Source organism: Lissotriton vulgaris, chromosome 1_1 (assembly GCF_964263255.1).
Source record: "Lissotriton vulgaris chromosome 1_1, aLisVul1.2, whole genome shotgun sequence".
In the NCBI taxonomy this organism is placed as follows: Eukaryota; Metazoa; Chordata; class Amphibia; order Caudata; family Salamandridae; genus Lissotriton; species Lissotriton vulgaris.
The window spans coordinates 1,417,968,175-1,417,991,108 of NC_141685.1; the positions used below are offsets into that span (position 1 = coordinate 1,417,968,175).

Genomic DNA, 22,934 nt, shown 5'->3' on the forward strand with positions numbered 1-22,934 from the left:
GAGGCCAAAATTTCGGAGTCATAGACTGAATATCCTGGACTCGCTGCTCAGGAGTATAAGCCCAAAACTGCTAAGATGAAAAAGAGCATCTGAGAAGGCACTGAGTATTACTTCAGCACGTTTATAGAGAACCCCTACGAGTGCAGAAGGTTCGCCATAGTCCGAAGGTGGTAGACAACAGCCTAGGGCGAGGACACCTTCAACAGCCGGTCGTCGAGGTGGGGGAAGACTGACACCCCTAACCTACACGGATGAGCTGCGACCACCGCCAACACCTTGGTGAACACCTGAAGGGCACTGGTAGGGCCGAAGGGGAGCACAGTAAACTGAAAGTGCCTGTGACCCACCTTGAACAGCAGGATATCCCGGTGACCCAGCAGGATTGGAATATGAAAATATGCGTCCTGCAGGTTCAACGCTACCATCCAGTCTTCCTTGTCTAGGGCATACAAGACCTGAGCCAGAGGGAGCATTTTGAATTTATCCTTTTTGGGGAAGAGATTGAATGTCTGAACATCTAAAATGGGCCGTAGCCCTTTGTTCTTCTTCGGAATCAGAAGGTAGTGGGAATAACAGCCACTGCCTATTTCCGAAACTGGGACTCTTTCTATAGCTTCCTTGGCCAAGAGACTAATAACTTCCTCTTGGAGCAACTTTAAATAATCCTCTGTCGGCCGTTCCCAATTTGGCAGAACAGGAGGAGAAAAAGAAAGATAAGGTAGGACATAGCCCTCCTGAAAAATCTGCAAGACCCACTTGTCCGATGATATGGATCTCCAGTGGGGGGGATGATGATGAATTCTCCCACCAACTGGAGTAGTGTGGTCCTGCAGAATGAGCCTAGGATTACTTAGAGGCTGTGGCTGCAGGGGGTAGTGTGGTCGATGACCTTTGGCCCCCATTCCAAGATCGGAATACACCCTGTCCTCGTCTTTGCATGGCTTAGGTAGTCTGTGCGGGACGGTGGCTGGTATATGACTGACGTGGCTAGAAACCCCTTCAATTGCCACAAAATGGGCAAAAGGAAGACTGGCCACTGAGGTTTGAGGAAAGGCCCAAGGATCTGGCTGTAGCTCGAAAATCCTTGAATCTGACCAGGGCCGAGTCCGCCTATTCCCCAAACAGACGCGTTCCATCAAAGGGCATGTCCAACAAATTGGCTTGGACATCACCCGAGAAGCCAGTTGTACGAAGCCAGGTGTGGATTCTCAAGGCCACCTTCCTTGAGATCAATCTGCCCAGCAAATCGGCGATATCTAGGCCACACCATATGGTAACTTTTGCAGAGTCTCTCCCTTTATTGAGAGCTTGGGAGAGCACAGCCCGGGCCTCCTCCGGGACTTGTGGCAGCATTTGTGCAACTGTCTCCCAAAGGGAATGGGAGAAATTGCCCAATAAGCATGTAGTATTCACCGACTGCAATGCCAGGCTGGAGGAAGAAAACAACTTCTTCCCAAATGAATCCAGCCTCTTGGATTCCCTATCGGGAGGGGCGGAAGGGAATGCGCCTTGGGATGTAGAGGCCTGCACCACCAAACTCTGTGGGGTGGGGTGTTGGCTGAGGAATTTTGGGTCACCTGGAGTTGGGCGATGTTGGCGTGCAATCGTCATATTGAAGGAGCCCCTGTGTTAGGTTTAGACAATGTTCCTAGAAGTAAGTCTGTAAGTGACTCATTGAAGGGCAACAGGGGTTCGGACCTGGAAGGCCCAGGTTGAAGCACCTCAGTCAGGAGATTAATCCTGACCTGCACTGAGGGCAGCTCCAGTCTGCGGCCCTCGGCTGCCTTCTTAACCACAATGGGCGAGGAAGCGAAAGACATACAATTTATGGACGGAATGCAGAACAAATCAAAACATTCACCCCCAGTCAAGAGATCTGGGTTAAATCCATCATTCTTTAGCTCACCATTCCACCCCAGTTTAGACCTGGTCATATGCAAATCAGTCCTGACCCTGTGTCTCACGGTAACAGTCCAGCCCGAACTACCAGGCCAGGTACTCCCTGGACCGGAAACAGGCATCTTAGGCCCAGTTTTGGGGCTTCACCCCTCATCAGCCAGGATAGCTTGAATCTAGTGGCACAGTCAGTACGGGACCCATGACATGTTTCTTTTGCTTTCTTGCCCTAAGTGCACTGGGTATGCTCAGACGTGGGTCCCGGCTCACTGTGCCACTAGATTCAAGCTAGCCTGGCTGATGAGGGGTGTTGCCCTGAAACCGGTCCGAGGATGCCGGTTTCCGGTCGAGGGAAGACCTGGCTTAGCAGTTCGGTCTAGACTGTTCCCATGAGGCACATGGTCAAGACTGATTTGCATATGGTGGGTCTAACCTGGGGTGGCATGGTGAGCAAAAGAATTATGGACTTAACCCAGATCTATTGACTGGGGGAGAATATTTTATTTGCTCTGTATTCCGTCCATCATCTGGGTATCTTTTTCTTAACCTCCATAGCATTGGAGGCCTGCTCCTCCGTAGCAACTGTTGGCGGAGAGAGCATGCCAGTATCTGGAGAAGTATCCAGTCCACTGGCCTCCCCAAATTCCCTATACCAGTCCAAATTCTCCTCAGGGACTTCCTGGGTATCAAGAGGGTACCCAGAGCCCTCATATTCCTCTCCTGATCCTAGCACATCCTCAAAGTGCTCCGGCTACAACAAAGAACCACTGGGTTCTGTCAACGTTGGAATCAGCATCGATCAATGCCGTTCCGGCTCCGTGTCATCGGAAATGAGGATGGGGCCTGCGTCACCGACAGATATCGGTGACGTCGCAGGTAATGACTTCGAATTTGACACCAGGGAAGGTCACGTTGGCATACCCGGCGTCGAACCGGATTTGGGATCGGATACCCACCTGACTTACGCGTAGCCCGAAGGCTCACCAGCGGGGTCGTCCCGCTCAAATATGCAGTGCATGGCCTCGTTAAACTCTATTATTTGAGTGGGAGTCGCTATGGCTCCTGGAAAGGGGGGGGGAGACTTGAAGTAGACTATGGCTCCATTTCTGTGGAACCGTGCCTAGAGTGTCAGTGCTTCTTACCTCTCTCGACAATGGACATCAGTTTAGGTGAAGACGAAGTCCGCTTGGACTTCTTCTTAGCAGACTTCATCTTCTTATGCCTCTTCCCCGAGTGTCTGATGGACCTCGAATGGGAGGAAGAGGACTTAGGGCTCCATGAGCGGTCCCGCTACCTTCTCTTATTTGATCGGGACCGTGACCTTCTCGGAGTCTCGCTTGATGGTGTTGACTGCCGGGCTGTGATTAGCTTCATCGCCCGCTCCCTCAATGTCAATGTCTTCAAAGCCATCGCCCAACAGTCCGAACGCAACTTCGTATCATGGTTGGGCTTGAGACAACAAAGACATAAGCGGTGGGGATTGGTGACTGACATCCTGCAGGAACAAGTCCTGCATGGCTTAATCCCAGTCTTCCTCGAAGACATCCCTCGCACATGAAGTCAAAAAAATCCCAAAATGTCGACAAAAATCAAGAAAAAATGTGCCCAAAAGCGGCAGAGGGGTGGCTCTTCTCGATCCCCGTTTAACTGGCACGGAAAGAAAAGAACTGACATCTGCGCACCTGGGTGGTGCCTATACAGGCACCACATTGTTATAACTGACGCTAACAACGCCGACATCACATGGAGCCAAATGGAGCCACCTGTAGTTCCACGCAAGGGGTATTGCTCAGCAAAAGTTTCCGGATCCAGCCTGACGCCTGGGAAATTCAAAGGTAAGGAATCTGCAGCTAGAAGCCTCTATCAGATCGACCACTATTGTTCTGCAAAGAGAGCCAGTGGTGAAGAGAGGCTAGGTGTGTATTCACGATACTGGTGGTGATATACAGTCGACTAAGTGGGTCATTTCATCGCGTGTAGTCATGCCCCTTCATCTGAAAAAGTCTGTTTACATGGACCCCCCCAGGTAATTGTATCAGACAGGGACTCCCAGTTTACCGTATAATTCTGGAAGATGTGGTGCTCCGCTCTGAACATCTCAGCCGGTACCTCCACAAGTTTCCACCCACAACGGATGGTCAGAGTGAGAGATTAAATCAGACTCTCAAACAGTATCAGCGGTGTTATGTAGATACTAATAACGAATCTTGGGTAGAATGATTGTGGATACCAGAGGTTGTTGTAAACGTATCTAGGGCTCTATTGTAATTTTCCCGATTCATGCCCTTATATAGGTATAACTTATCATATCCTTATATAGGCATAAGAATCATAACCAGATTTAGGCACAGCCAATGCAGTCCAAATATGGTATGGCTACTTCCACTAAGTTCCTAGAGTACAACGAGTTCTTGAAGACAACCAGCCTTCAGCAGTACAGGACTTCCCCCTGCTTCAGTATTGATTTGTCCCAGAACACCTGGAGCGTGTTAAGAACTTCGAGTTCTTAGTGACGTTATTATGTCCACCCTTACGTCAAACTCAGCACCTTCCAGGTATAAATATACCCACACATGCCGTAGCAAACACACTGTGGTTTGGAGCAGATCGACTAACTACTTGCCAAACGCCCTTCTGTAGCGAGTGCAGAAGGAAGCTGACCCTCCAGCTGACGCACTGAGAGAGACGCTGTCTTTTCTCCTGCAGAGAAATCCAGCTCCAGTGTTTCCCTGCTACTCTTGCAAGTTACTGGGAGATCGAGTCCTGAGAGAGAGATACAAGACCTCCTTCATTCTATAACCAAGGTACGGAGCTGATTAGACCCTTAGAGAATTCTTGGATAGATTCTTGGCAGAAACTATTTAACTCACGCTACACCTCACTTACTTCTTCCCTTGTACTAGACTTAGGTTAGGTACACTGGGGTAGGCGTATTTTAGATGTACCAGTTGAGTACTTTTAGTCATTATTTATCATTGTATGTATTTTATCTATTTTAAGTATCTTATGGCTTAGAAACCATATAAATGCTTTTACAGTATTATTTCATAATACTCATTTTACTGTACGCACTTTACTTCATAGCAAGTATTACGGTTGTAGCAATTAACTTCTCTTGCATGAGAAAGAAGACTGCTCAATAAATAACCTTTTTATTGAAAACGCCAGTCTCTCTATTTCTCTGCAAAAACCCTGGTGAAACGAAACATGCACGATTGACTGAGTGAAATAGCCATCTATTGTTTCCGCGACTCTGAAGATATTTTTCTTATTCTTGGGGAACAAAGTTGTCATGTTATATGGTTGTCAGAAACGAATCCATTCTTGTTTATTCGAGAAAGTTTCTAGTGACCTCTGAGCTAGCTGGCATTCACAATTAAGTCTAACATACTCAATAGAGACCTGGTCGACTTCAGTCCTACGTCTAAACTATTGTTTATGTTATTCCAATGCGCAGAGCCTATTGGGAATATAGGAACTACACTACAAGGTGGCTTACAATAGTGCGCAACATAGCAAGACTCCATCCACACCATTTTATAGCCCATATGGATTTCATCCTAGGTTCATACCTTTTGTGCATCCTTAAACCACTGACAAACTTCCAGAAGGGCAGGAGAGGGGGAAATTCATACAAAGAACCTTGATCAAAACCAGAAAAAAGGTAGACGAAACGAAGGTCAGGCATGGCACAGATCTATTGAGGCTTTAATTTATTTTCTCTATTGTCATTTAACAGGGGGAGGATCTTTGGTGAAGTATCTTCTCTTCACCTGTGATGCTGGGCATTTTATACCTTTGGGATTCATTTTTATGGATTTTAATTGAATTTGAAAAGGACGTTTTATTATGCAGCTTGCCTTTCTTTTTTTTACAGGTATAAAGAAGTCCTTAATTAAGTTTGCATTACTGTGATGCTGGTAAAGATAGCTAATGTGTGCATTTCTCTTCTAGGTCTACGTCCCCGCTGTTCCCTTCCCTTCCTTCCGTCACTTGTTCCGATCAAGATTCAGTGTTTATGCTTACGGCAGAATTGAGACGATCAAGAGGTGGACCCTAATTCAGCATCAACTCAACTCTGAGGTATTCATTGATGACACATGTCCCCACTGGAGGGGCAACAGGGAGGTGGGTTTTGCAAGGTGGAAGCTGTCAATAGCGCAACTCTGTGGTTCTCACTGACCTGGCCAAGGGTGGGGGCCACTCTAGACGCATATCACTGGGGACTCCATCTGCTGCGTCTCGAGTGATATTGGGTTGGGCCTGGTATGGTTGGTTCTATTGCTGCAATTGTTTAAACTGAGCCTGGTATTGTTCTAGCCAATACCCGTCCTCATTGGGATACTTCAAGAAGTGAATTCCTTTATCAGCAACAACATGCCGCAGGCCGGGAAAAGCAAGTGCATTTAAGGTCGGGTTTCAGTGAAAGTAATGTCATCCGCTCTCTCTGCACCCTCAAGGAAGCCCGACAATACTGGGATTGTTCCTTCAGGTGTGGCCCTCGGTATCCTCAGCTCACCCTTCTAGAAAGCAGAACCGGTGCGTCAGTGAGCAATTTGGGTCACATTCTCTGAGGTGAGGGGGTGAGCTCTTTTAAGGATGTTTCATTTATGTATATTTTCTCCCATAGTTTGTGTTGGTTTCCACATAGCAGTCCAGATCAAGGGAAACAGTGTTGATTTTCAGTTCAAGAGAGGATTTTGTGTTGTTAATCACCCTTAAGATGGGGTCAAGTATATAATATGCCTCAGCAACTGAGCTAGTGTATAAGGAATATAAATAGGATTCTAAGGTGTATCCATTTTAAGCCATTATCTCCTCCATTGCTATCCGTGTTGACCTACAGCTCAGCTGTACAGTTTTGCCCATGACAGCTAGTCTTTTTATGTTTACAAAGAAGTACTGGTCTGTTCCTAGAGATAGTGAGTGTACGGGTCACACCAGTGTTTGGATGTTGTAGGGTCTCAATGGAATCTTACAGCTGGGCATTCATTTTGTTGATGTTATGTCCTCACACACCCTTTCAGGTGTCATGCTTCATCAACGGTATTGCTCCTCGTTGGGTCGGCAGTGCAATACCCAACGGCCGACACCTCAAAGAGGGGCTCTTTGGCGGAGATCTTCTATCCAACAGACGTTTGGGTGAAGTGTGGGTGTGGGGCCAGGAAGGTGTACACGTGTTTGTGAGTTTAAAATGAAGCTAGGAGTACCAGGATCAAGTTTATTCTGGGGGTCCCCTGCTTCAATTAAAAGAAGAGACTAGCCTGTACTCGATGGATTACTATGTTTCCTTCTTCGAGACTCGACTAGTATGTGCAGAAAATGGTCGATATGTTTCTCGCATGTGTACAATGACTAGCGATTCATCAGGATCTATGTAAGACGTTAAATATTAAGAAAAACTGTCTACGTTATATGATCTGCCTTAGTATCAAATATTTATTTCAGACTGTGAAGTGAGCAAAATGGTGTACCTGTGTTGCGCTGTATCTGCCTATATTGGGAGACAAAAGGGAGCAAATCACAACAGGTTTTTACATCACAACCAGTCTTGGGTGACCTTGTACAAACAATGCTACATGCTAGTGAAGGTGCCGCTAGCATGTGGGTTAAAAAACAGTTTTGAGTATAATCCTCAGTGAGCACGGTGGAGAGCATGCCCCTGTGGAGAAATACAGTTAAAAACAACAACAGCAGCAATCTGGTAGGTGTAAAGGAACACCTAACTCACCTAGTTGTTCATGTATGCGTGCAACAACAGTATCCGGTGGGTTGTACATCGGGTAAACGACCTCTGCAGTTAGGGAAGGTGCGAGTAGAAAGTGGCAGTAGACATAATGGTGCAACTGCCTACTCATAAAGCTAATGGTGAAAACAATCCTGCAGAATGGGTTGTACTAGGAAAGTAAAGAGTAAGGCCATCAAGTAATCGGCGCGTTATCCCAATCAGGAAGGACTAGTAGGGTCATTAATTGGTGGGCTTAGGACTTGTGGAGCATGTCTCATGTTTGCAGCCTTGCGTTTGTTTGCTTAGGTGGATCCCCGCTATATGCCATGCATTCAGGAAATCCCCTGTGGACTGCGTATCACAGGATGCAATGTAATCTGCTGGAGCGATAGCCCTGCAGCGTGTTCCTGTCGATTGCCAATTCTGGTAACTGGATAGGCCCCGTGCCCACCTCCTATGAGCTAGTCCCTCGTCGTCTAATTAGTACAATTAACAGCGCACGGTAAGCGGGTGCTAACCCGTGTCCCAAGACTGTGAGCTAGTCACTGGTAAAGTGTATGCGCCTTGTTCTATGGAGTCTGCCCCGTCCCCAAAGAAGTAGCGTGCCCTTAGAAAAAGCAGTTGCTCATACAAGTGCTCAGGTTCCGCCCCCTTCTACTCGGTGGGTCCGGAGGAGCAGGGGACGCAAGAGGACTAAGTCCTAAGTAAAGGGGGGGGAACGGGAGGGAGCGGTGAAGTCTCGGGACCCGCCTAGACCGCCACCCCTATCTATGTGGTGACCCAGGGTCCGTCAGCACATGTGAGCAAACGCTCAAGTTGGGTATTTACTTCAGGTTTCCCGTGTCTTCGTGGTGCGACCTACCCCTCTCCGCCGGGTTCGGGTGGTGATCCGTTACCCGGCGGCCAAGTTTTTTATTTAGTGAGGCGTGTTCCCTGACTGCGCGGTGGGGGTGGCATCGCCGTGCCGTGGGTCACATGAAACGTGTGTCGTCGCAGGCAGCCATGGTGTAGGGGTGTGGGGGAAGAGAGATAACGTTCCCTTTCACATTTTATCGAGGTCTAGAAGCAATGTGGAGCAGTGTGAGTCAGTTGTGCGCCCCCTTAACGTATCGGTGTAAAACATGGGCAAAATAGTATGGTTAGGACCCCAACCTGGTGGAAGTCCTTAATATATGTGCCCTTGTCAGCAATGTCGCTGTGTAGTTATTGACCAGGGCTACAAGGATAAATACAAGAGGATCAATCCATTGTTAAAATGTAGTGTCCAATTCTTATACCAAGTGTCAAGAGTGTCACCTGACTACGCGGGGGATGGGTGGTTTAGATGTTACATCGCCGTTCCCAGGGGTTACGTGCAACGTGTGTTGTAGCAAGCGGCCATGATGGAGTGGTGCCGGAATTAAACAGGGGCAATGTTGTGTGGATACCACCCGACAAGTCTAGAATCCTTAATGTGAGTGCCCTTGTCAGGATTGACGCTGTATAGTTTGTAGAAAAGGCATATATGCTGGTATAAAGTGTCCCGTCCTTACTATGAGTGTCATGAGTAAACCACGCTGTTTACAGCCAGAGTGGAACCTCTAGATTAATCAAACCCTTTGTAGCGGCCGGCGGCCGTGTTGGAGTGGGGAGAAGAGGTGTAGCATCCTGTGCTTAAGCTAGGCTGATCAGTCGTCTGTAGCCTGAAGCCCTGCATTGGTGATTGGGCTTGATATGGGTGCACTCAGGGGATAGACACTACAACATTTCAGACAGGGATGTATGTACACGGACATTGTCAAGTGTAGTCGGACCCGGTGCTCCAAGCACCTCTCGCTATGTAAGTGAGACTCAGTTAGAACAGCCTTGGTTGCTATATACCGGTTGCTATGTATCAGATTGAGTCATCCTAAAGAGTACTCCACAGTACTTTTTAGTCAGATGATCGCTAGAATCAGAGCCCCTCAAGGCCGACCATGCACAGGCCAGCAACTGCATATGTCTCAGCAAGCCCACCAAGGGAGGATGGGGAAAAAGGAACAGGGCTACAAGCTGTCGGTTAAGGAGAAGGGATAAGCGGAACAAAGGTTTTCAAGAGTACTAGTCCAGTAGGGAATACACAGAATGTGCATCCAAAAATACCCTCTTTCAGACCGTACTGACCCACAAAACACCCCACAGTGAGAATGTATGCCTTAGCAAATGTTAGGCACCGGCACGGACTATCACAAGACAATATTCGCAAAGGCAACATGGGCTCTGTTGAATCTTTAAGAGAACTCTGCACCCATTCAGTTGTCACAAGAAGAAGAAGCACTAGTCGGCTCCACGCTGAGTGTACGAAATGCACAGACGAGTGTAACCTTGGATTTATCAAGATTCGGGAGGATTACACGTTCCATAGGATGGATCTGAATCCTAAGATTGAATGGTGACTTTGGAAGAGGACAAGCTTTAATTTGTTGGGGCCACAACTAGCATATTGATGAGTGAGAATAGAAACTCCAAACCCTCACATCAAACGTCATTTTTTGTTAATATCTTTTGGGGGACTATATCCATCCATCCAAGAAGAGCGCATATATAAGAGAATATTGATACAACTACAAAAGCTAGGAATAACGAACAAATAGCCTTGAAAAAGCCCTGCGGGCGAAACGCGCGTTAGCTGCTGTCTTTCCTCTTATGAACTGTGGATATTAAAACCAGATCTCAACCTAAGAAGATTTGTTTAGATTCTCCTTTGAGACTTTTTGGATTTAGAATATACAGGACGCTGAGACTTCATTGACTGTTCTAGAAAAATATCTACATTACTTGATTTTGAAATAATAATATGGTGTGCTCAGGTGTTGTACATACACAGTTGTCACAAGGCGTTTGTTAAATCCACTGTGGAAAAACAATGCCACAAGGCAGTGAGCACCCAGGGTGTGGTTATCAGGCCAGGCAGGCACTGAAAGAGGCTGCTAAGGCTACCCTGCAAGAGCTCTGAATAATTCTCCTAGAGGCTCTCTAATATTGTGGGCCGTAGCAGCAAAGGGACTGGTTTGAAACTGTTCCCGTCATCAGCCAGCCTCCTCCTCCAGATTATGGAGAGATTCAGGGAGGAACCGTTACCCCAGAAGGCCCAAAAAGGTCAGTGTTCTCATGAGCCCCTCCAATCCCAGAGTCATGCCAACACCCCCACTAGCTGGCAGTCAGTACATTTCGCTCCCGGGGGCCTAAATCCAGCAGTAGTAATCAGCCCCTATAAGGAACTGGCCCCTCAGCACTCAGCCCTTCAAGGGAGACTCGTTGGGGCTTTGAAAAGCAGGCTCACACAGCGGCAGTCCAGCAGTAACCGGCAGGGGGGCTCCGCATTGATGCGCAGACTCCATCGGTTTGCCAAAATCTGTACCGGTGGTGGTCTTCCCCCAGCAATCTTTTTGCTTGCCAGTAGCCTGGATATGTTCTTCTTGTATTGGTCCTCATCACGGATGAGGTAGGGCCAACAAAACTGGGTCCCCTGATAAGTACAGATTAAAGGACTGATAGAGGGAGCTACCCGAGAATGTCTGCCCTCTTGGTCAGTTGGCCACATCCCTCATGTCTTATCTAGTTAATAGCCAGGCAAATCTGGATTACTCTATCAGTTCCTAGCATAGAAGTAACAGTTTATGATTACTATTTAAAATGTGTCATTTATCTGAAGCAACAACTGGTAAGTACTTGTTATTTTAAAATGAGGAACACACGTTGTCACTTGAATGTAGAAATAAGTTGATTTCTTCTCTCACTGTGTTCCAAGGTTTGGTTCAAGTTGAAGGATTGTGGATCATGTATGTTTTTAAATACAGATTTTAACTGTATTATTAAAAATATATTTATATATGTTTATATTACTTACAGTCCTGAGAGAGCTCCTATTGAGACGAAACCTGTCAGCTGTGGATGTGAACATTTGCTTGAGTTAATTATTTCAATTATGTCTTCGGGACAAATAAGAAAAGTAGAGATTTGTAATTGAATCAAATCAAGCCATTTGGAAGTGTTCTTGTTTATGGGCTTAATTTAGATGAGAAAAAGGTATTTGAGTCTTAAAAAATTATTTAGTACACACTAGTTGGTTCAACATGAAATTCCATTCTGGAATGCAAAGACAATGTACCAATGTGAAGCAGTGTGCTCTCATCCCACACTGTGAGCAAGCTTAAAATAATGAATGTATCTCAATATGGGGATGGTAAAGAATCCTCAACGCCAATCTTGGGGAAGGATATTTGCAACCTTATATACAACTACACTTCATTACTTCGAATCAGCATGGTCTCCTTGGCTTGCTTCTAACTACTACGTACCTTAGATCTACATACACAAAAATAGTTATGGCTTGTTTTCTCTCTGGGCTGGACTATTGCACTGGTATCTACTTAGGTCTGCGGCAGTCAAGGAACTCAAAAGAATTGAGAATTTCACTGTCAGAATTGTTAGAGGATCAGAAAGTTTGACAAACTTATTGGCGTAAAGAAGAAATTGCACTAGCTCCCAGTAAAAAACGATACCACTGACATTCTGATCTAGATTAAGAAATGATCAAGGATATTTAAACCATATCAGGAAATAAAGGTGCAAAAACACCCTGATGCAGACAGAATGTATGCAGTGCACTACTGCTATTTTTTATTTGATTCAGTAATTGTGGTAAAAAAGGAGTGAGGCACGAAAGGGTAATAATGCACCATTTGCTTTGTTTTTACAGCTACAGATGTGTTTGGCACATGCAAATAAAACCAGCCAGGACCTGATAATAAATGGCTGAGCCAAAACAGCTGTAGGCACAAACCAATGTCAACTCCTAAGAACAAAAAGAGTGAAAAACACAATGGTCGTGATTACCATTTGTGCTCTTTACTCTAGTGCATGGGTCTAAATGAACAAATGACTAGTTGCACTATCTACAGTTATGATGGGACTCTTTCAGATTATGTTGACACATCCCCATTGGGTGAAGTTACATTAGTTAAAAAAATATCATTGCTAATAATGATGCTATAGTATTAGTACTAGAAGGTTAAAGTGTTGCATTACTTAAAGAAAGGAATAAACTAAAACACTCTAAAGTGCTCAGTCATTTTTACTTCAACATTTCTTATTCACCTTTCTGAAGATGTTAACATTACCAGCGAAAGCAGGTGTTCAATTTACCCACAGAACAGAAGGTGAGGTTTTTAAGTATGTGCTCAGAGAAAATAGCAGTCGTGGTGCCTCTTAATTGCCTGCTATGAAAATGTATTAACTCTTAATCCTTAAACAAACACTGGGCATCAGAGCCTACCTGTCTTAAGAGCCTTGGTGACGTGTGTTTGTTGAAAACCTTAACAGCTACATTTTCTCCTCCATATGATGCACGATACACTGTGCCAAATCCCCCGTCACCTGTTTGTAAAGATTAAAAGGAAAATTAAAAGGATAATAGATATTACAACAGCAATCCTAACTTTGGTTTACCCAATTTGAAAATTACACATAGGAAATGTTACTTCCTAGTCCTTCTTTGCAGTTATAATTGCTCATAATTCCCTCCAGGTGTGGGGGCTAGGAGTCCTTTTTTAAAAACAATACAATACACATTTAAATTTGTTGGTGAGATTAATCACATGGAAGAGGTATCCTGACTATTTGGAGAGTTGTACCCCTGTGTAAAACCATTTTAACCTGCAGTCATTGAAGCATTAAAGAAAAGGTTACTTACCTTCGGTAACACCTTATCTGGTAGAGACTAGATCTAGCTGCAGATTCCTTGCCTTAGAATTATCCCTAGGCGCCAGACTAAATCTAGAAATATTTCGACAGCAGTACCTCTGCACGTCGGTAGAGGGCGCCTAGTGACTCCGTAACCATGTGGTCCACCGGATGTGACATCGTTAGAGTCCACATAAGCCCTCCCCCTGACGTCAGTTTGTTCCGCAATTATTTACTGTGCTAAAACGGAGAGCCATGTACAGAAACTGTTATGGAGACAGAGTGCCAAAAAATAATCCTATTTTTCAATGACACTTGCATTAAGCAGGTTGGTTGGTATATATATATATATATATATATATATATTTCATCACAAGAATTTGAGTTCCTCCATGTTGAGTTTCCTGTTTTGCCCAAACTTTATTTACTCCCTAAAATACACAAATTATCTAGACCAGTACCTGGCCGACCGATCATTTCGGCCATTGCAGGAGTGGCTGAACACGTCACAGAATACATTGACTATTTCCTGCAAGGTCTGGTCCAGGATTTACCAACGTATGTAAGAGACACAGGCGATTTTCTGGCTAAAATTCAAAATACCCAGTGGAATGATGGAATGCTCATGATTACTTTGGACATTGAATCGCTCTACACGAGCATAGAGCACATGTCGGGCATAAAAGCACTAGATTTTTTCCTCGGAAAAAGGCCCATGAATTGTTACCAACATAACAAAGTATTGATTGAGCTTACATTATGGTGTCTTAATAATAATTTCTTTCTTTTTGGGAGTGATTTGTATCTGCAAAAGCGTGGGGTCGCGATGGGGGCCTGTTTCTCTCCCAGCTACGCGTGCTTGCACGTGGGTTGGTGGGAGGAGCAGGTCCTCAGGCGGCAACACGCCCAAGTCTTTTCTGATCATGTTTTGCTTTGGCTTCGTTATATTGATGACGTTTTTTTGTTATGGCAAGGTGACAGGAACAGCTCACAACTGTTCATTGATTCTATCAATACTAATAATGAAAAGCTGAAATTCACTAGTTCCATCAGTGATTGTGAGGCTGAATTTTTGGATGTTAAAATCCTTATTCGCAATGGCCAGCTTACAACCAAGCTACATCGGAAAAGTACTGCTGGCAACAGTATCTTGCACGCTAGCAGTGCACATCCGCGCCATGTGGTAGATAATATTCCTCTGGGTGAACTCTTAAGAATTAAGAGAATCTGCAGTACAGACTCTGACTTGGAATCTTGCATCAATGAAGCACTGACTAGGTTCCGTGCTAGGGGTTACCCTGAATCAGTGCTTAGAACAGCTATGGAAAAAGCCAAGAGTAGATCTCGTGCTTCTCTGCTTGTGACTAACAGCACTGCTGATACATCTTGTACTTCGGATGACAGCACCACGAACCCCAGGTTCCTAACGCCATATAGCAGACAGGCCAGGCAAATAAAATCCATTTTGTCTAAAAGATGGCCAGTCCTTACTACAGACCCTGTACTAAAACCCCAACTGGCAGAAGCTCCTATTGTCACCTTTAGGAAAGGTCCCTCACTCAGGTCTCACATTTGCCATGAATTTCCTGAACTTAGAAAAAAGCAGGAATGGATGAAAACAAGATCAGTTTTTATACGCTGCACCTCATGCAGGGCTTGTAAATTTGGCAAAAGTACTAGGCAATACTACACGCCGTTCAGTCCAGACCCAATTCAGATCAGGGGTCAATACAACTGTAAAACTGAATTTGCCATTTATGTTTTAACTTGCACATGTGCACTTAGGTATGTCGGCAGCACACGACAACCTGTACACGTTAGGATCCTCCAGCATCTACGTGCCATCGTCAACAACGACCCAGCCTATCCTGTAGCTAGGCACTTCAAGGCAATACACAATAACAATCTGGAGTGCCTATCTTATTTTGTTATCTCTGCAATTGATAAGCCCAGAAGGGGCGGAGATAGGGTCAGGATGCTGAGAAGAATGGAATCTCATTTCATTCTTGAGCTAGACAGTAGATCTCCCAATGGCCTGAATAACACGGAGGATCTACATGTGTTCTTGTAAATCAAGCCTTGCTTTGTCCACTTCGTTCTGTATTACTTTGGGTAGTAGGGTCTGTTTGGCTGCCGCCCTCCCCGATGTGATTAATATTATGTTAATATTATGTCTCCTTGTTGGGCTTTTGCACGTATCATTTGTACATATGGTTTCACAGTGATTCACTATGGATGTATTCGTATCAATTTTTGGGTACACTTATTATTTGAGGACATAGACAATATGCTTTTTCTGTATTTCCTGATTAATATGCTTTCTCAACAGTCTTATTAATGACGATGATATCCCCTTGATTTTTATACCAAATAGCCCAGGCCTTATAACTATGCTGCTACAGTCGTATGTTTACATATTGCGCTGATTTGCACTTTGATAGATATAGATGCAACATTACAATGTTTACATTTAAGCTTATTTTGCACAAAATCAATAGTATTACTGCTGTTTTTTTATTGCATCTATTACAACATTAACAACTTTTTATACGATGCACTTTGCACTTTATTACGCATTTTTGCACTATCAATACTTGATGCAGGCGAGGGCCTTGTATATATATTTTATATATACAATTTTTTGGTATATGCATTTTAAGCTGTAAAAAAGTTTTTCTTACATTTTAAACTTTTATATCATGGGTTTTCAATATTGTCAATTGAAAATGTGGATTTAAACCAGTTAATGAACTTTATTTCCGACTGTTGTTATTTCAAAATGTTTGGAAAACAGACTACGCCATGCATTGCAAGTAGTTTGTCCTCGCTTTCTATTTCCACGAGTTGTATGAGGAAAAAAAGAAAAAAATGCACTTTTTCACTGTTTAGCAGTTAGTATTTAAAACGTAAGCATTTCCAACTCTGATTGTCTGTGAGCAAGGGCGGATACCCGAAACGCGTCAGATTGCTTGGTTCAGCTTATAAATAAAATCTGTGCTTTAAATAATTATTGGATCCGCGTGATTTCCTGGGTCGCTGTGGTCGGAGCCTGGGAGGTTGCACTTGTTCGATATATATATATATATATATATATATATATATATATATATATATTCACTGAAAAAACCATAGGTTTCACACCAGTTATAGTTCGGAATTAGCATTTAAAAAACCTATTAAATTCACACAAAAAAACATAGGTTTCACACCAGTTATAGTTAGCTGGAAATTTTACTGACATAACACCATTGAAATTCCCACGTCATAGTTAGTTGGACTCACTATAACTTGCGCGCCTGCAATGCACTGCTGATGACGTCACATATTACATCACTCATGACATGGTCAGTGACATCACTCATGACATCACTGATGACACCATCCAGTGAATGTGTGTCTTTCTGAAAAATAAATATGTTTTATATATGTATTTGTAAAGGTCGATGGACGAATAAATGTTTAAATATGTGTGTAAATGGATGTTTTTTTAATAAAATATTGATTGGTTAACTGGCTTATAAAGTGTATCTTAGTGAATACATATATTAGCGAGTAATTTTTAAATATTTAAACATATGTATCAGTGTTTCACTTTGTATATAAGTGGCTGCATGGGTTGGTGACTGACTCACTGTTTGTATGTGTTTTGAAGACAGCATATGTGCAGGACTGTATGGGTGGATGAGTGTGTATATGTGTGTGTTAGTGAGTGAATGCCTGCCTCAATAGTGTCTTTATGAGTAACTACATATGTTTTAATCTAGTATATGTGAGTATTGATGTACATAAGTGATTATATGTGAGAGTGAGAGATTGAAAGAGTTCCTGTTTAAATAAGTATGTGTTTCTATAAGTGATTGTTTAAGAGAGTAAGTATGTGTAAGTTTCCTTAGAAGTAATGTGCTAGTGTGTGTATAGCTGTATATGCAAATAAATGGATGTTCAATAGTTTATTTGCATGTGTGAGTATGAGTAACTTTTGGATGACTGTCGGTGTGTAACAGGATGTATATGTGTATCACTACATATGATGAGTGAGTATATGTATAAGTGACCACATAGAACTGTTGCTGAATGAGAGGATGTGTATATAGATGGTGGAATTACTGAATTGGTTGTTGTAACTGGTATGGGTATCTCCATTTTTTTGAAAATGTTAGTTTCTATTTTTGAATATGTGTTTCAAGGGTTACATTACACTGAAAGGAGGTCTGTCAGTCTGTCACAAGGATGGTGTCATCAGTGATGTCACTGACCATGTCATGAGTGATGTAATATGTGACGTCATCAGCAGTGCATTGCAGGCGCACAAGTTATAGTGAGTCCAACTAACTATAACGTGGGAATATTATGGTTTTATGTCAGTAAAATTTCCAGCTAACTATAACTGGTGTGAAACCTATGGTTTTTTCATTGAATTTCATAGGTTTTTTAAATGCTAATTCCTAACTATAACTGGTGTGAAACCTATGGTTTTTTCAGTGAATTTCATAGGTTTTTTAAATGCTAATTCCTAACTATATATAAGGCCCCAAACCTATGTTTTTTTCAGTGAATTTCAAAGTTTTTTTAATAGAAAATGTTTATAGCTATGAAATGTAATATTTGTGAAAATTAATCCTATATTATAAATTTATGTTAAACAATTTTTGAATGTATATTGGTTTTTTTTTTTTTTGCCCTGGAGCGCTCCCGGTGCGCGCCCCAGTGAGCGCCCCGGAAAGCGTAGTCTTTTGAAGCGCCCCGGGGCGCGTACCGGTGAGCTTCCCGTTAGCGCTATTGCTGCGAAAGAAAACAACATCGTGACGTATCGCGTAGCCGCGTGATGCGTCATATGACGCACAGCGTACGCGCACCCAGAAGTACGCAAGCGCATACGATCGCGAAACGTCCTGACGCGCTTACGCGGCGCGCCCCGGGGTGCGTAGCGTAGGCGCGTCGGGTCATGTGACCTGAAAATAACACTTTTCATTGGTTCACAACACTTTTGGTTTCCAAATGAGGAAAGCCCTGCTCATGTGACTTGAAAATAACACTTTTCATTGGTCCAGAACAGTTTTTTTTCTCCAAATGATGAAAGCCCCCACCTTTTTTCCTTATTCTGACTTTGTCCTTTGACTGAGGAAGACCTGTTTTGAGATCTGTCTCTAATCTGTTCTAATTTTAAATGGCTACAGTAGCAGCAGCAGCTGGAGCATCTGCCCCACCACCACCACGATCAAAAAGACCACCAGAAGATCACATTGGTGGTCAAGAAGAAGAGGAGGAGGATGATGAAGAGGAGGAACAGACAAGGCATTTCCTGCCTGAAGTTAATCAGCCCTACAAACCCAAAGAGCACTTCATATGGCAGTTCAACAAAATCCCAAGGGGTTTCAAAAAAGTAAACGCTGCGAAGGTAACTTGTCTGATTTGTGATGCAGAGCTGTCCAGGGGGAACCCTAACAAAAAATATTCCTTCTGGAATCATACCATGATTCGGCACATGATCCGTTGGCACCCAATCAACTATTCTGCTGCAGAGTGTTGCGTTCTAATCTAGGACCCTGATCGATACTGTGACCTTATGCCCCTATACGGCTATAATCCCTTTGTACCCCTATATTGGCATAACCGATCAAATGCAATATTCAGAAACTCGTCTCTGGCCTCACACGATCAGAGCCACATTTCAGAATCTCTTCCTCTACAACTTCCTTTGCAGCTCATTAGTGAAAATGACACAGCAGAAGCCACTATCTAAGATTCCTAGATTACACTCCGAGTTCTTCAACAAGAGAAAAACTCAGCAACCTGGGAAAGCCCCGCTTGCTATGTTTTGATTAGTAATAGAACTCTAATGAGCACTAAGAGACGATTACTTCCTAGTGACATCTTTATTGACGTCTTATGTCCAAAAACTTACGTCAAACAAGGCACCTTTCAGGTATAAATATTACCAACGTTGCCTTAAGCAGATGCTAGCTGCCTCATAGACATCGCTGCCGTTATCGCTGCTGATGCTATCGTTGCGAACAATGGTGTGGTGAACAGAGGAGCTGAACAGCCGTCCCTTGCAGAGCCCAGCAGATGCAACCAGCCCGCGGATGCTGCCCCTCCTCCTCCTCTTCCTCGACGCGCTGAGAAAGACGTTGTCTTTTCTCCTGCCAAGAAATCCAGCTCCGGCGTTTCCAGCCTACTCTTGCGAGTGACTGGGATATCGAGTCCCTGGAAGGAGATACCAGACCTCCAACATTCTATTCCAGAGGTATGGTGTTGACTAAACCCTTAGTGAGAATTCTTGAAGCAAACCTTGGCAAAACCAACTTAACTAAAGCTACTTACTTACTCCCCTTCCAAGTATTAGGCTTAGGTCAGGTACATTGGGGTAGGCGTAGTTAGAAGCACCAGTTGAGTACGTTAGCCTAATGTATATATGAATGTATATATGTTTTATTCATTTTAAACCATTGTATGGCTAAGAAACCATATCAATGCTTTTACAGTATTATTTCGCAATCCTCATTTTACTGTATGCACTTTTTTATAATAACTAGTCTTGCAATTGTGGCAATTCATTTCTCTTGCACAAGAAGAAAGACTGTTCAATAAATAATACCTTTTATTGAAAACGCCTGTTTCTCTATTCTCTGCACTTTGGTGAAAGTAATCTGCACAAAAACTGACTGAGTAAAATAACTGTCTATTGTTTCACACGACTCTAGAGATTGACTCTTATTCTAAGCAGCAAAGTTGTCATGTTTATGCGGTTGTTGGAAAACTGAATCCCTTCTTGTCTGTACCAGGGAAGCTGATCACTTCCTATTCAGAGAAGAAAGTTTCCAGTGACCTCTGAGCTAGTTGGTAACAAACCCAATTAGGTTTAGCATAGTCAGTAGAGGCCTGGAAGATCCGCACTTCTACGTCGATACTACTGTTTATGTTATTCCAATGCGCAGGCCTATTTGGAAAATAGGAACTACACTACATGGTGCCCAAACGTTTGTTAAGGCGATAAACTAACGCAAGACGTTAGAGTAACTCAGTCGTGCATTTCTCCCGTAAATACTCCAATAGACGTCTGGAGTGGGTGAAAGGTTAAAATCCGCCCGACCTTAGTGGGAAGAGATTCCTATGTAAAGCTCTGGTTTATTCAACGTTGAAGGATACAGTGTTCCAAAATATTGTGCACCTAATCTTTGTCTCCTTGGAGACCTGCTCTGCAAAAACCTGAATTTATAAAATGTCAGTAGAAAACAACGGAACTGATGCCGCAGTAAATGCGACTCAGCAGGGTCCCGACGGGACTACTGAACTGGGTGCGATAATCATCCCGGCACATTTAAGAAAATCTATAACGTCAAAACTTATAGAAAATGGACTGACCACACAAGGTGGCACAGTCGTCTTCGTGATAGAGGCACACGAATATCGGCAGACAGAGGTATTCTATTCATGGATAAAATTTCCAGCTGCAACACATAAGTTCCACTACTATATAGTAGAGGATCCACCAAAAGAGTACGCTCCTTTCAAGGATATTGAAATCCCATTAAAATTCCAAGAGCACCTGCTCTGGTTTAATGGCACCCTAAAACATAATGATCATATTACCAGGCTCGGTCCACTAGGTAGACCAGGAGCAACGTGGCTGGTTCTAGCCAGCTACACACCACATCCGGACATTGCAAAAATGTCAAAAGAAGAGCTGTTAGCACAGCTAAAAACATTAATTAAAATACATAGGCAATTAGTCCAATATGTAATACGGACTGCAACAGTCCAAACAGCTGTTAATACACCACAGCAGACCCCTCATCAGGGGAACACTAATAAAATTACACCACAGAACATACAGTCATGTCTTGGTAAAACACCCATAAAACGGGAACAAATTCCTTTCTGGTTAGCGCAGAAAATCACTCAAATAGAGGCAGTATTTCCGAATACTACCCCTATTGAGAAACACAGGATCTTGACCATCTGCCTTCCTATGGGGGTCGCACCACACGTGGAGGACTGTGACACTTGGGGTACAGTCTTTGCTTCCATTTACACAAAAACACATGGTGTTCCGTCAATGGCGGTAATACCAGAAGTGCTAAAACAGATTCAGAATGAATACGGTCCAGAACCTGCTTTAACTCTTGGTATGAAATTACTGAAAGACTTCAAGCAGGTCTCGGCTATATTATTAGCCAACATAAAAGGAGAAGCAGCATCTGTGGCGATCCGCCAGAAGTTGAAGGAAACAGATACAACAGATCAACCAATTGAGCTTGCCAGAATCATAGAGAAATGCTATGAAGAATTAAGTAGAGACAGCTTGGGTGGAAAACCAGTAAAGCCCCAACTGCTCGAAAATCCTGAAAAATTATTTATTAAAAATAATTCAAACACTCCTAAAAAGAGCTGGGATGGAAATAAACAATCCACTCCCAAAGAAAAAGTTTTCCAGTCCTAGGGAAGGTCTCCTCGATGGAGGGAAAGAACTCCGACTAGAGAACACTAGTCTCCCCAGAGGGAGCCCTCTGAGAAAAGATATAACCTTAGAAATAGGGATAATTTGAAGAAGCCTGATAGACATCAAAGTATTGATACACGTCCCTCTCGATCTTTTTCGCAGAAATCGGAAAAAAGAGGACGGTCAGACCCAGGAGAGCACACCAAGTCCAAAGACAAGGAACCTGCTCAGAGTAAAAAAATCTCAATTTCCGAAAAAGAAGGTAGCCAGTATTAGAGTAATCAACTATGCCGAGAATACTGAGGACACAGTTGAAAAACGGAGAGTGGGCACAGACAATGCTAGACAGTGCAGCAGAAATCAGTATAGCCCGCAAGATCTTGATGAGTCATCTGGAGACAGTGGACACGAATGAATACATTCAGGTTGAAACTGCCGACACCAGAGTTAGCGAGCCCCATAAGATATACGAAATAACATTGCGTATAGAGGGTGATAAGACTAGGAAAATAAAGGGTCTATTTTGGTATAAACTCTCAAAAGGCTATGATATTCTGTTAGCTGAAAAAGATTGGCCCCCAGAGTTTGTCAGGGAGTGCCCTCGTGGCGAAGAAATGATTATGCCTGCCTTCTCGAATCACATTCCGATTCACAAAAAATATACTTATGCAAGGAAATGGGCAGTAGCCCAGGCACCAGCATTATACAAAAATCATATAGGATGGGATGAGGACTCTCCTCCTCACAAAATCCAATTAAAAAGTCAACCGACTGCACAAAGGCAGTATCCCATTAAGCAAGAAGCTAAAAAACAAGTCAGGGAGACTTTAGATCAACTTGAATATCAAGGGGTGATTGAAACATGCACCTCTCAAATGAACAATCCTTTGTTTCCTGTCTCCAAGCCAGACAATTCATATTGTCTAGTTTTGGACTACAGACACCTTAATGCATGTTGCAAAACATTTGCAGTACAAAATTCGCATAGTGCTGCACTAATGAATAACATAGTTAGGAAAAAATATAAAACAACATTAGACATATCTAATGGTTTCTTTTGTCAAAATATTGCACCGGAAAGCAAATACTTTACCGCTTTCTCAGTAATGGGGTCACAGAAAAATTTATGTTCGCTCCCACATGGATTCAAGAACAGCCCAGGAC

At 43.5% G+C, this 22,934-nt stretch overlaps 1 protein-coding gene across 1 annotated transcript in view; it reads right to left on the minus strand.

The window, feature by feature from the left end:
* LRRK2 (leucine rich repeat kinase 2) overlaps positions 1 to 22,934 on the minus strand; it is a 2,096,839-nt gene that overhangs the window by 647,895 nt on the left and 1,426,010 nt on the right. The window contains exon 39 of the mRNA XM_086967213.1: positions 12,921 to 13,021. Within this exon, the coding sequence (XP_086823339.1) occupies positions 12,921 to 13,021 (101 nt within the window). The remainder of the gene's footprint in view (positions 1 to 12,920; positions 13,022 to 22,934) is intronic.